General features: G+C 38.6%; 1 protein-coding gene across 1 annotated transcript; it reads right to left on the reverse strand.

The window, feature by feature from the left end:
• Nucleotides 1-877: 877 nt before the first annotated feature.
• Nucleotides 878-8,716, reverse strand: aldh18a1 (aldehyde dehydrogenase 18 family, member A1). Its single transcript, XM_023949809.2, has 16 exons — nt 8,597-8,716; nt 8,326-8,475; nt 7,878-7,982; nt 7,644-7,796; nt 7,252-7,342; nt 6,831-6,955; nt 5,393-5,537; nt 5,226-5,299; nt 4,944-5,043; nt 4,430-4,650; nt 3,985-4,122; nt 3,680-3,875; nt 3,492-3,613; nt 3,104-3,290; nt 1,925-2,020; nt 878-1,830 (listed from the first exon to the last, which is right to left on the reverse strand). The coding sequence occupies exons 2-16, from the start codon at nt 8,467-8,469 to the stop codon at nt 1,634-1,636; spliced, it is 2,094 nt and encodes a 697-aa protein (XP_023805577.1). The 5' UTR covers nt 8,470-8,475; nt 8,597-8,716; the 3' UTR covers nt 878-1,633.
• Nucleotides 8,717-11,712: the final 2,996 nt, after the last annotated feature.

Below are 11,712 nucleotides of genomic sequence, written 5' to 3' on the forward strand. Positions count from 1 at the left end.
TGTGATTTCATTACCAGTCTCAGTCTTTCCCTTCGCTCTTTTTATTTCTGATGGCTGGATAATTAAACCTCTATAGTATTGTCTTCCATCTTCCTCGCCCCACTTCCAGCAATGCAAATGTCCCTGTGGGCAAATTTTAAGAAGCCTGCTTTTAGACATCTGTTTTTCAAATCAGTAAGGCTTCTTTTCTCCCCTCCCTCACTTTAATTTGTGTTCTTTGTGGAAGTAGAAAGACTCGTGCGAGGACAAGAACGAAAAAAGAAAAGCCTCAAATATTTCAGCAGCTGGAAGTAAAATAAATCAAAGACAGAAGGAGGATATCCAAGTATTCTTTTTAAACTTGGTTTAATTTCAAACCAATACACCTTTTAATGAACCTAAACCAGCGCTAAGGTGCACACTGGGAGTCTTCACAAAGCAGCTCAGAGGCTGGAATGTTGCAGAGCTTCATTTAAAAGAAGTCTCATTCCCTCCTCAAGCTTAAAGGAGGAAACTTGTCAATTACTATTCCTGTTCTGACAGAGGCTTTGTGCGCCACAAGGAACAAGCAGAAAAGTAACAAAGCACTGTCAAATGAGCGCAACGCGCAACGCGCAACAATAATCAACCGAATTACGGTTTCAGCACAAAAAACAGTAGGTGTGTGGGAGTGGTACTAACTCAGATTTCTTTATCCTAATTCAACTCTTTAAGTAGGAAATATGTGCACAGGAGTTAAAATTTGCTTCTAAAATTAAATGAAAACGTAAAAACATTTTGATTTTGCACTCTTTTCTGCATAATGAACGATAAATAAATAAAAAAACAAAGAACAACGCGATGTACCACGTCAATAAGTCAGTTTTTAAAATATGTTGCACATTTCTAGTACTTCACATTTGCTTTTTCAGCAATTTATTTTATTCACTTTAAATGCATTTAACTTCTGCATCTTTTAAACTCCTCCCACACGAGATAAATACTCATTTACAATACAAATGGGATCAAGTACAATTCAAACCATCTGTAAACCTTTAATCCTTGACTAACGGATAAAAAAAAGAAGTGCTAAAACTCTAGGAACTCTTCCACGAGAAAACATTTGCTCTGAAATGTTTTCTACAAACAGTAACGGAAAGTTGATATCCCCTTTATGCCGAATGTCACTAAAAAACAATTTAACCCATTGATGCCCACAGTTGCAAATATTCATCAACCCTGTCAGCTCCAGAATTGCCTTAATTTAACATCTACTTGAAAGATAAAGTCAAAGTCCCTTTAGTTGTCATCCACTTGGATGTGTGAAATTTGACCCATCACCTGGGGGAGCATTGAATTGCAATCTGACCTCTTAATGCTGAGTCTCAAGCACGGAGGCATTGGGTTCCATTCTTAAAGTCTTTTGGTATGACTCGACAGTAGGTATTAACTAATAACCTTCCGGTCTCAGGGTGGACACTGTACACAAGGCCACTAAGCAAAAACACAAGGGATTTTTTTTCATGGCTGTAAATAAATACAGGTGTCAAGTGGTTTATCCAGGACTGCAGCAGAAAAATAGCATCACCTTGAAGGGAAAAAAAAGAAAAATATTCTTTTTTAGTTAATTGGAAATGCATTCAGGCATGAAGGGGATGTCATCAAAGCATCTTGTTTAGCTGCTGTCCCTCTGCAAGATCTCTTTCTGTTCCAAAGGTAGGTTTTCATGGAGGTATGTTTGGGTGCCTTGTTCAGAGAAGTCAGCGACCGTGTGGCCATCCCCTCTAAGAACCCACTTTGTTGTGAGGAGCCCCTCAATGCCCACAGGACCCCTGGCGTGGATGCGAGCTGTGCTAATGCCCACCTCTGCCCCTGAAGTGACAAAGACAGATGGCCGGTAAATACACTACAATGCAATGGATAGACCGTACACTTTCAAAGGGAAAAATGAATGGAGAACACCAACCAAGACCAAACCGGTAGCCATCGGCAAAACGTGAACTGGCATTCCAGAAAACGCAGGCACTGTCCAGCTGCTGCAAGAACTGCTCAGCCGTCTTTGCTGCAAGACCAGAACTATTGTCAACCGGGACAGCATAACATCAACCAAATAATTATAAAAGGCACAGCTCAAGTTTACAAGAATTCACATCAGCTGTGACACACAAACGCCTGTGCTGTTGTGTGTTTTTGTACATATTTTGAGCTCTTAAATAAAAAAAAATTGCATAATAAAAGTGACATAACAGGTATTATCGAAAGAAAATAACAAATTTTAATTTAAAAAACAAATAAATACACATCTCTTGCTGGCCATCAGTCTATATGCCAGTACATATCCTAGTTTTACAGCACAATTTTACAGAATTTCTCATTAAATCACAAACATTTAGCATATTTTATCTGTGCATCCTTGTCCTTTATTTACCAGCAGTGAGGTGCTTTAACTAACTGAGATAAAGCTTCTTCCCACTAGATGGCAGTAACTCAGCCCCATTAATGGAAAGGTGATTTATTGATGCAACTTTAACTTCTGTTAGAAAACTGACTTGTTATATATGCATAGCAAAAATCAAAGTACACAAATTTTAAAATATTTATGCCTTGTCTCCTCATAGTGTTTTTGCGTCCATATAATGTTTTTTAAAACAAAATTATTCATCAAGACAGACAACTAATTTAATTTTTCTTAAATATTTGATCCATTTTATGCCCAAACTGACCAATTCAGTCTTTAAATGACATTTTTCACTTGCACAAGCACATTTTTGTAAGCCCAGGTGCACTTCAGGGACGCACAGATCCGTTTTCTAACTCACAATGAGTTGCCAAGATGCAGAGTGATGGCTCACTTCAAACACAGAAGTATGTTTGAGCAGGAGTCAAAGTTTTGACAGGCACAAGTCTCTTGAACTGATAATCTTCTGCTTTGCATTTTAAATGGCCTTTTTCCACTACAGTGGATAAGCATGCAGGACTTCTGACAACAAAGTGTTGCAGCTTGTAACTCGCTGCTGCAGAAGGTGAGGCGGGGAGGGGCACACCGTTTTATCAGAGTTTGATGGACAACCTAATCGACGATGACTGAGGAAATGCAGCTTTACTGAAACTAAGTTAAAAATGGGCAGAGGTGTAAGCTACCTACCGTTTTCTGTGATGATAACGTCTGTGTGGGAGCTGCCATATTTGTGAATATGTTCTACAGCCTCCTGCATGCTGTCAACCACCTCCACGCAGCACTCCAGGTCGTTGTATTCGGTCCGCAGAGATTTGGCCTCTGATGGACTGAACGTCAGGTATGAAGCGAATCGTGGGCCTGCATGAATCCTCACCTTGGAGCCCCACAGAAAAAGATAATCCATTTACTTTCCAAGAAAAACCATAAAAATAAAGTACAACTACAATCCATTAGCTGGACTTGAAAAAAAAGCTTTGGGTGCATTTACATCTGCAGCTTATGAAAAGCTGCTGCACAAATCATAACCCCTCTTTAAAGCGATAATGACACCATTTTGAAATGTTTTAAGCTTTACCCGTTCAGTACGAAGCATATCGATGATCTGGTCAAACAGTGGGGTCCTGAGGATGTCTCTGTGGATCAGCAGAGTTTCCATTGCGTTGCACGCAGCTGGATATTCACACTTCGAGTCTCTCACTGAAAAAGTCACATGCAGATCACATGCAGGTACATTCACAGATACCCCAGTAAACTGTTACTGACCGATTCCTATAACTTTATCGGCACTGGCATCAGCATCAACGTAGACGTGGCAGACACCCTCGCTGTGACCGAGCACCGGGATGCCCTTGGCCGCCTTCTTGATGTCCTGCACCAGCTGGAACGACCCTCTGGGGATAATCAGGTCAATCATTTTGTCCAGCCGGCACAGCCCCTCCACCTCCTCACGAGTGCTCACCTTGAAGGGAAACATCAAAGTAACAGTTCAGTTTTTTCAACACCAAAAAAAATGTAGAACAGATTGAATGAAAGGGGCATTTTTTTCCTGTGAGACCTCCTGCTTTTACCATCTGCACAGCCTCTCTTAGTCCATGCATAGAGAGAGCTTCCTGAGTGAGCTGGAGCAACACATGGTTGGTGTTAGCTGCCTCTTTGCCACCTTTCAGTAGTAGAGCATTGCCACTGGCTATTGCCAGGGCTGACACCTAGATAAAGATAAAAACAAGGAGGTTAAGTAAGTTAAGAACTGGCAGGATGTACAGAGATAAGAAAATCTGAGAAATCTGCTTTTTCTATATAATTAACATGTTATGTTTTCCAAGCATAATAAATGTGATTGCTGCAGAAACAAGTGCATGGGATTTTTACATTTATTGTTTTGAGTTCTGTCGACTAGATTCCATGTCTTCTTCTAAAATATATGGTAAATATCCCATTATTTTACATTTAATTACAACGTATCTTTTGTGTTTTTTTAATTAATGAGAGTTTGCCTTTTTGTAAACTTCGTACCTGTGGTAAGCAGTCAGGCCGGGCTTCAAAAATGACCAGAACAACTCCGATAGGTACAGTGATCTGCTCCAGCTCCAGGTTATGAGCCACCCTTGTCCGGCGCAGCACACGACCCGCACTGTTCTGGGCTGACGTGGCTATTTGGCGAAGGCCTATGGATAAACTGTTGATTTTGGCCACTGACAGACTCAGTCGCTTTAGCATGGCAGAAGGCAAACGACCTAAAAAGCAAACAAACAATGGGTAATGTAAAAACTGAACTTTGATGAAAGCATTTACTTTTTTAAGAAAGTGAAGGTCGCCATCTGTCGGTGAGATTTAGAATACACTCAAAAGGTGAGATTTTGACATGAGCTAATAAGCACGACAAAACATTTATTTAAAAAAAGTTTAATAAATAAAACAATAAATTAACATATTATTTTTTAATTATATAAATACATTCACACAACAAGTGACTATATGTATATTTATATAATATCTATACATAATCATAAAATGTGCACCATTTCACCTGAACTGCTTGCAACCTCCAAATCCAGTTTGTTAGCTGCCAGTATTTCCTCTGTCTTTTCAGTCAACAGGTCTGCTAGACGACAGATGATCTCACTTCTCTGGGAACACAGAGCCAACACCAGACAAGCTCAGCACACATTTGTCAACAGAAGATTACTGTTTCTGCATAACAGTCAAAGAAAACTTCACAGAAAATATTTCAAATCCTGAATGCTTTCATTTTAAATGCTTAAACTACACCCATAAAAAAACAATAAGAAAAATACTTGAATCTACTGACCTTCTCTGCCTGCAGAGATGCCAGTATTCTCCCAGAGCTTCGCGCCATTTCTGTCTGCTCCTCTACTGAAGGCCCTGTGCTTAAAAAAAAAAGTTTACATTTCTCAAAAGACATAACAGCTTCAACATCTTTTCAGCTCAATGTATGAAGAAAAGAGCAAAACTTGCCAGCAGGTTTAGTTTCAGAGAAGAAGGTTCCCACTTTCTTGCCCTCCACGATGTCGGTGATGACGTGACCTGTTACTTTTGGGTTAGTACCGTTGGCTATGACCACTGAGGTGCCACCCTGTAAGGCCCAGAGAGCAGCCTTGACCTGCAGACAAGAAGGTTTGAAACTCACACCAGTCAGATTTGAACACTTAGCGGTTATCTTTGCAACATAAAGACTGAAATCCAAAAGTCAAATCAATGCAAACACATAAAAAAACATTAAAGTTTGCACATCTTTATTAACATTCAGCTCATTTCCTGTCTCACCTCTTTATTATCATTAATGCAATTTATTCTGAACTGAAGTTATTTATAACTTTAAATTTTATCAACAAATCTCCACATCAGAACTTTGGAATGTGAAAATTACAGATTTTGGTTGCTCAAGATTGGTCTTTAAAGGCCCGTACACACCGGGACGAATATTCGCCAGGCGTTATTCGCCAGCGTTTTTCGTCACGTTTTTTGTGTTCACACCCAGGCGATTTTCGCTGACGATGAGTGGAGTGAACATGCAATTTCATTCCCTGACATTAGATGGCGCTTAATGTAAAACAGAAATACTCCTGTACACAAGGTGGCGCTGCGCAACTTTACGCTTCTTAAAGTCGCTTTTCACTCAGAAGAAGAGAGCAAGTATTTACGCGCTTGTCAGAATCAAACAAAGAAAACATGAATATTTCAAGCACCAGTTGCTCCAACTGGTGCTTGATTCGGGGATATTTTAGAATGTCCGTCATTATTGCTTCGCGGCAGTGTAGACGCTACTTGGCGTATATCTTCTTCGCTGGTATGTGTGCTCAGCAAGGCAGTTTTGTGTTTGAGCGCCCCCAAGTTGTGTTTTACTGTAACTTCAGAAGCTCCAGACACGTGAGCAAAAGCGCCGTTCTCATTGGTCGAGTAGATTTCGACGCGACGCGTCGAAAAAAAAAAACGAACCCGAGGCGTTTTTTTTTTTCGACGCTTTAACGCCTGGCGTTTTTTCGCGTCGGTGTGCACACTCTCGTTGGTGCCCTTTGTTTAGTCACGAGGCGTTAAACGTCGGCGAAAATCGCCGGCGAAATTCGTCCCGGTGTGAACAGGCCTTAAGTATTTAAAATGAAGAAAAAAACATAATTCAATGTTTTCTTAAAAATCCACTCTGATGAAAATTGTGTTTTTGGTGTTTTTAACATGTTCTTGTGCCATTCTCTGATAATGGTGGACTAGAAAAATTAATCTTAAAATTGCCTTTTCTAAGTATTTCTATATTTCTGTCTTGCTCTTTGAAAACTGCATAATCAGAAATAAATAAAAAACACTGGGGGTGCTTTTACTATAGATCAAAAGATGATCTTCTGCACCAAATCCATAGTAAGTATTTGTATTTATGGATGGCAGACAGTTTAAAGCAAACCTTGGCCTCCATGCCTCCAAGCCCAACTCTGGACTTTGTGCCAAAAGTGATGGAGTGCTGGTCTCCAGGGTAGAAGATGTCTATGAGTTTGGCATCATCAGTTCCAGGTGGGCTGTTGTACAAGCCTAAAACAGGGTTAGGGTTAGGGTTAAACTCATTCTTTAAATAATCTTTGGTTGAAAAATGCACAGAGCAAGAAAAAAAAGGGATTTTCTGGTTTTCTGGTTAAAAAACAATTAATTATTTAACAGTGCTTCCATCAGCATGAATTAAAAAGAAGAAATGAGGTTCTGTGTTTTTCTTTGCTGCACAAATATCAGATGAACTTTTGAGTGTGATGATTTTACCCAGAGAGAGGCACAGACAGATGGTGTTGTTAGCTAATGGCTAGCCCAGGCTGTCACTGTGTTCACACTTTTACCTTCCACATCAGAGAGCGCGATGAGCAGGTCAGCCTTCATCTCCACAGCCAGACGTGCAGCCAGGCTATCGTTGTCCTTAATGCTTATCACCTGCAGAACCAGGAAATTGTTGATGTTGTGAAATAAAAGAAATGAACATCTGCCATCTATTTTTCTAAACTCCTGGAATCAAGGTCAGGAAGACAAATACATTTTTTATTTGTACCTGCTACTAAACTACACAAAATGTAAAAAATCAGTTGAGTAATTCCATGTTTTTATGCACATACCACTGATGGGAGGACTAAAAGGGTGCAGCAGAATGGCAGACGTGATTCAGAATATATGTGAGTAAAACAAACACATGACATTTACGCTGTGTTGCCCCGATTCTGTCTGTTCCCACATTTACCCCGTGCAGGTCGCTATTGGGTTCTGGCGGGGGCACCACAGCATCATTGGTATTGATGATGGGCACTATGTTCATGCGCAGTAGCTCCTGGAGCGTGCTGTGGAGGTTCTGCCGCTTTTCGTCATCGTGGAAATCCAGATTTGTCACCAGAACCTGGCAGCAAAGAGGAAAGCGAAGAACGCCACGAGAGCTGTGAGAGGAAAAAGCAGACGTACGTGATCTTGTGAAGCATACCTGTGCTGTGCATGTGCTGTACTGAGAGAACATGGCCTCGTAGAGGGCCATTAGACCGCTCTGTCCGGCTGCGGCACAGGCTCGGGCCTCCAGCGCCGGCAGAGACTGCAACATTCAGATTGATCAGATCCCACCAGTCACTATTTGATCAAACTATTCTACCAGCAACAGTGTACACAAACAGAAAACAAAATAATATGGAAACCATGTTTGTTAAACTGCAATACATCCCTAAAAAAACTGGTTATTTTGCTTGACATACAGCTGTTATTACTGAATGTATCTTAAAAGCCATATTGAAAATACGATAGTCTTTTTAGGAAATGAACAGAAATAATACATGCAAATAATATTTATCTAAAAAAAAGGGCATTTTTTTTAATAAAGTATTTTCTGCTTTGATTAATATTATGTGTAGTTTTTAATGGATTTATTTTATTTCTCAGACCATATCTTTGGGCTGATTGTGTCCAGATTGCAGCGCCTGTCGAACACTTTGGGACAGCAGGATCTCATGTCTCAATCGTTGCTTTCCAAAGGCCACGGCTCCACTGGTGACAATCATCATCTCCCTGCCATGATTCTGCAGCATAGCCACCTAGACAAGAACACGGGAACATTGAATTGGTGCAAACGTCGGGTTCACATGTCAGTACTGATCTTGCTGAACTGTATTAGTTTTTTCATTTCGGATTTAGGACATATTCCTAAAATCTCACCTGCTCCACGATAGAAGCTAGCCTTCCCAGAGCCAAACCACACTCATCTCCGCGGGTCACCACTGCACTGCCGAGCTTAACTACAATCCTTTTGGCTTGGCGAAGTGCACAGCGATGTCCAAAGGAGCTGGCATGAACCCTGCTCTGAGGAGCTGTATGGACAAGGAGAAATCTACATTTAATTTTTAAGATAGAATGATAAAGTTTGAGACTAATACTTTAAAACAGTAGTATTCTTCAGCATTTAACCCAATGAACTAGGCTTTACTTATTAAAACTCTATAGTTTGGTTTTGGGTGAAAATAATTAAACATCAGCTCGTGATCTTTCTTTTTTCATTCTAAAAAACACAAAACAAGTTTTAAGTTCTTCTATGTTTCAAGTCCCCAATTTTTTTAACAAAAAAGTTATTTAAAGCAGTTTTGAATAAAAGATTTTGCTCATTTGGAGTCTGTTTTTATTCAATTTTTCTTTCTGTTTTATTGACTTGACCTATAAAAAAAAACTTATTCTGACAACGGTCACAGTCAATATGATTTTTATGTGGACTAAAAAACAGAAGTAATTGATGATTTAATAAATGATTTAATAAAACATTTTAGATTTAAACCATCATTTAAGAAAATACTTTAGATTTAATAAATGATTTAAGAAAATATTTTAGAGACCAGAGACACAGAAAAATGAAGGTTTTATAAGGTCTTCAGACTTAAAAAAACAAAACAAAAACAGGAGAATTGTAGCAGCACAAAATTAGCCACAAAGAAACTGTTGTGCTTTTGTACAACAAAGTATATGCAGTTTAACTAGTTAACTGCCCCAATATAATGAGGAAAGTAATGGCTTTATCCATCTGTAACCGGGGAAACGGATAACATAGCCTTCAGACTGCCACATCAGCAAGCTAGCTGAAAAGCCTTTGCTGACACTACACATCTCTTTGAGGCAATGAGGCACAAGAGGGACAAACACAGAAGGAAAATACATTTCTTTGATCATCCGTGGTTTAGTTTACCATGTGTATAAGGGATTGTAACAGAAATTCATCTGTTTGTTTTTTAAACTCTCACACAAGAATAAAGCAGTCCTTCCTCACTTGTAGGCTACAGTCGGCACATGTAATTGTACAATTTTACAGATTTCACATTCTACTTTAAAGTGAAAAAACAGAGGTTGGAACTTAATTAACTAGCTCAATTATAACTTTTTAAATTCACCTTTGTGGAACAAGCAGACAAACCTTTTCTCTTAAAACAAAACTCACAACTTTCTGGAGCCTGCAGTGATGTGAAGTCACTTAAACCAAGACTAAGATGGTGCAGATAATCTTCAATTATCCAAATGACAAAAACACTAACGGACCCCTTTCCCCCTTACGATAATGTTTATAGAATGTTCTTGTAGTTACTTACAGTTTAAATGTAGAGATAATATTGTAACTAAAGATGTGCTGATGATTTGTTTTATAATTCTGCAATCCAGACTGTTATTTGACTGCATAATGGACACAAAATTAAGGACAATGTTGCTTGCCTTCTGTTAAGACTCTGTTCAGGAACTGGAACATGCATCTCTGTGAAACCAGTGGCAATTTTGAGCGCAGCATGGTCACTTCTGAGCCTTTATTGCACAGGGAAAAATACATTTAGGGAAAATGAAAAAGATGTAAAAAACAAGTTTATAAAAGCAAAGCCAGCTATTAATACAAACAATAGAAATAAACAATAAACAATAATAATACATTTTATTTAAACCAAGAAGGAACATGCAAAACAATTATCTTAAAGGAATCCACATGGATGGACAAAACTACAAAGATCCAAAGCTCCAAAAAAACAATAAGAGGGTCATTCTTACTGAATTTGTCGGGCTTCCTCTATGAAAACCAGTTCTTATAAATATCTTCTTTAGCCTTTAACATGTATGAGCATTCACTCCACTTTTTTTGATCACACATGCTGTGTGAGGAGGGGCGGGTCCAGCGCGGGAGCGACTCCTCCCACAACCGCGTGCAAGCTGCTGATCAGAGACTTTTTTCTCAAAAGTTCTAAATGAGACCTCCAGCGGCCACGAAGTCCATCTACAAAAGATGAAAATAGATGAACGTTGGTTAAGAGCCAAAAATCGCTGAAATACGTATGGGGCGTAGATCCCCCCTCCCCCCAGCTTTATTGAACATAACATTAAAGTACAAAACACAACATCAAGGAATCAAATAGATCATCAGCCGCAACAATCAATGCCATCATTCCAAACTTATTCAACCACATCAAATAATAAACGTAGCAGAAAATAGAACTTGCTGATAAGAAAATAAAGTATCTTAAAAAATATAGATGAGAATAGAAAAAATGTTTACAATACAAAGTTTTCTTAGAGGAGGGGGTTACATATCAGACAAAAAAAGCACAAATTGTTCCAGTGTTACTTGCTTTGGGTGTGTTCATTTTTTAATGTATTCATAAAACTGAAGCATCTACATCTTAAATACAGTAAAATTAGTGTTGTTGTTTTTCTTAATATCCTGCACTTATGTATGTAAAATTTAGATTGGGGTATGGGGCTTAGAAGTCAGTGAATAAAGTTGCAGGATTTGACTTTACGCCGGCCAAAAAAAAGCAGCAAAGGTTTCATACAGAGGAATGTATTTCAAAATAAAGGGACATTCAAAGATGACAAAGAAAAGTAAGAACTGCTTTGTGTTTCCTCATTTACAATTATTTTCCACTTTTCTGGTCTCAGAACAGACCTACAAAGAACATCGATAACAATAATGATCACAAATACAATGACAATTGTAAGTTTCCTTTTGATGGTAGTTAATATTATTGTTGGTAATACTGTATTATGGAAAATCCTTTAGCAACAGCAGTCTTTTTAAGTGTAACACAATTATACTTATTCTATATTGAAAGTGAGGGAGTATACTTGTAGTATACTTTTTATATAGCTACTATCTAAGTAGTGTAAACTATTTAAAATGTCCCAACTTAGTCTGAAGAAGTATTCGGTTAGTAAACTTCCAAACTTTACAAATACTTTCTTTTTTAACAGAAGTTAAAAGCTGATCATTTTTCTGTCAGGTGAAAATTGATTCGTTTTTGAGTCACTAGGTT

Source organism: Oryzias latipes, chromosome 19, assembly GCF_053564925.1.
Source record: "Oryzias latipes strain Hd-rR chromosome 19, Olatipes_Hd-rR_3.1".
Taxonomy (NCBI): Eukaryota; Metazoa; Chordata; class Actinopteri; order Beloniformes; family Adrianichthyidae; genus Oryzias; species Oryzias latipes.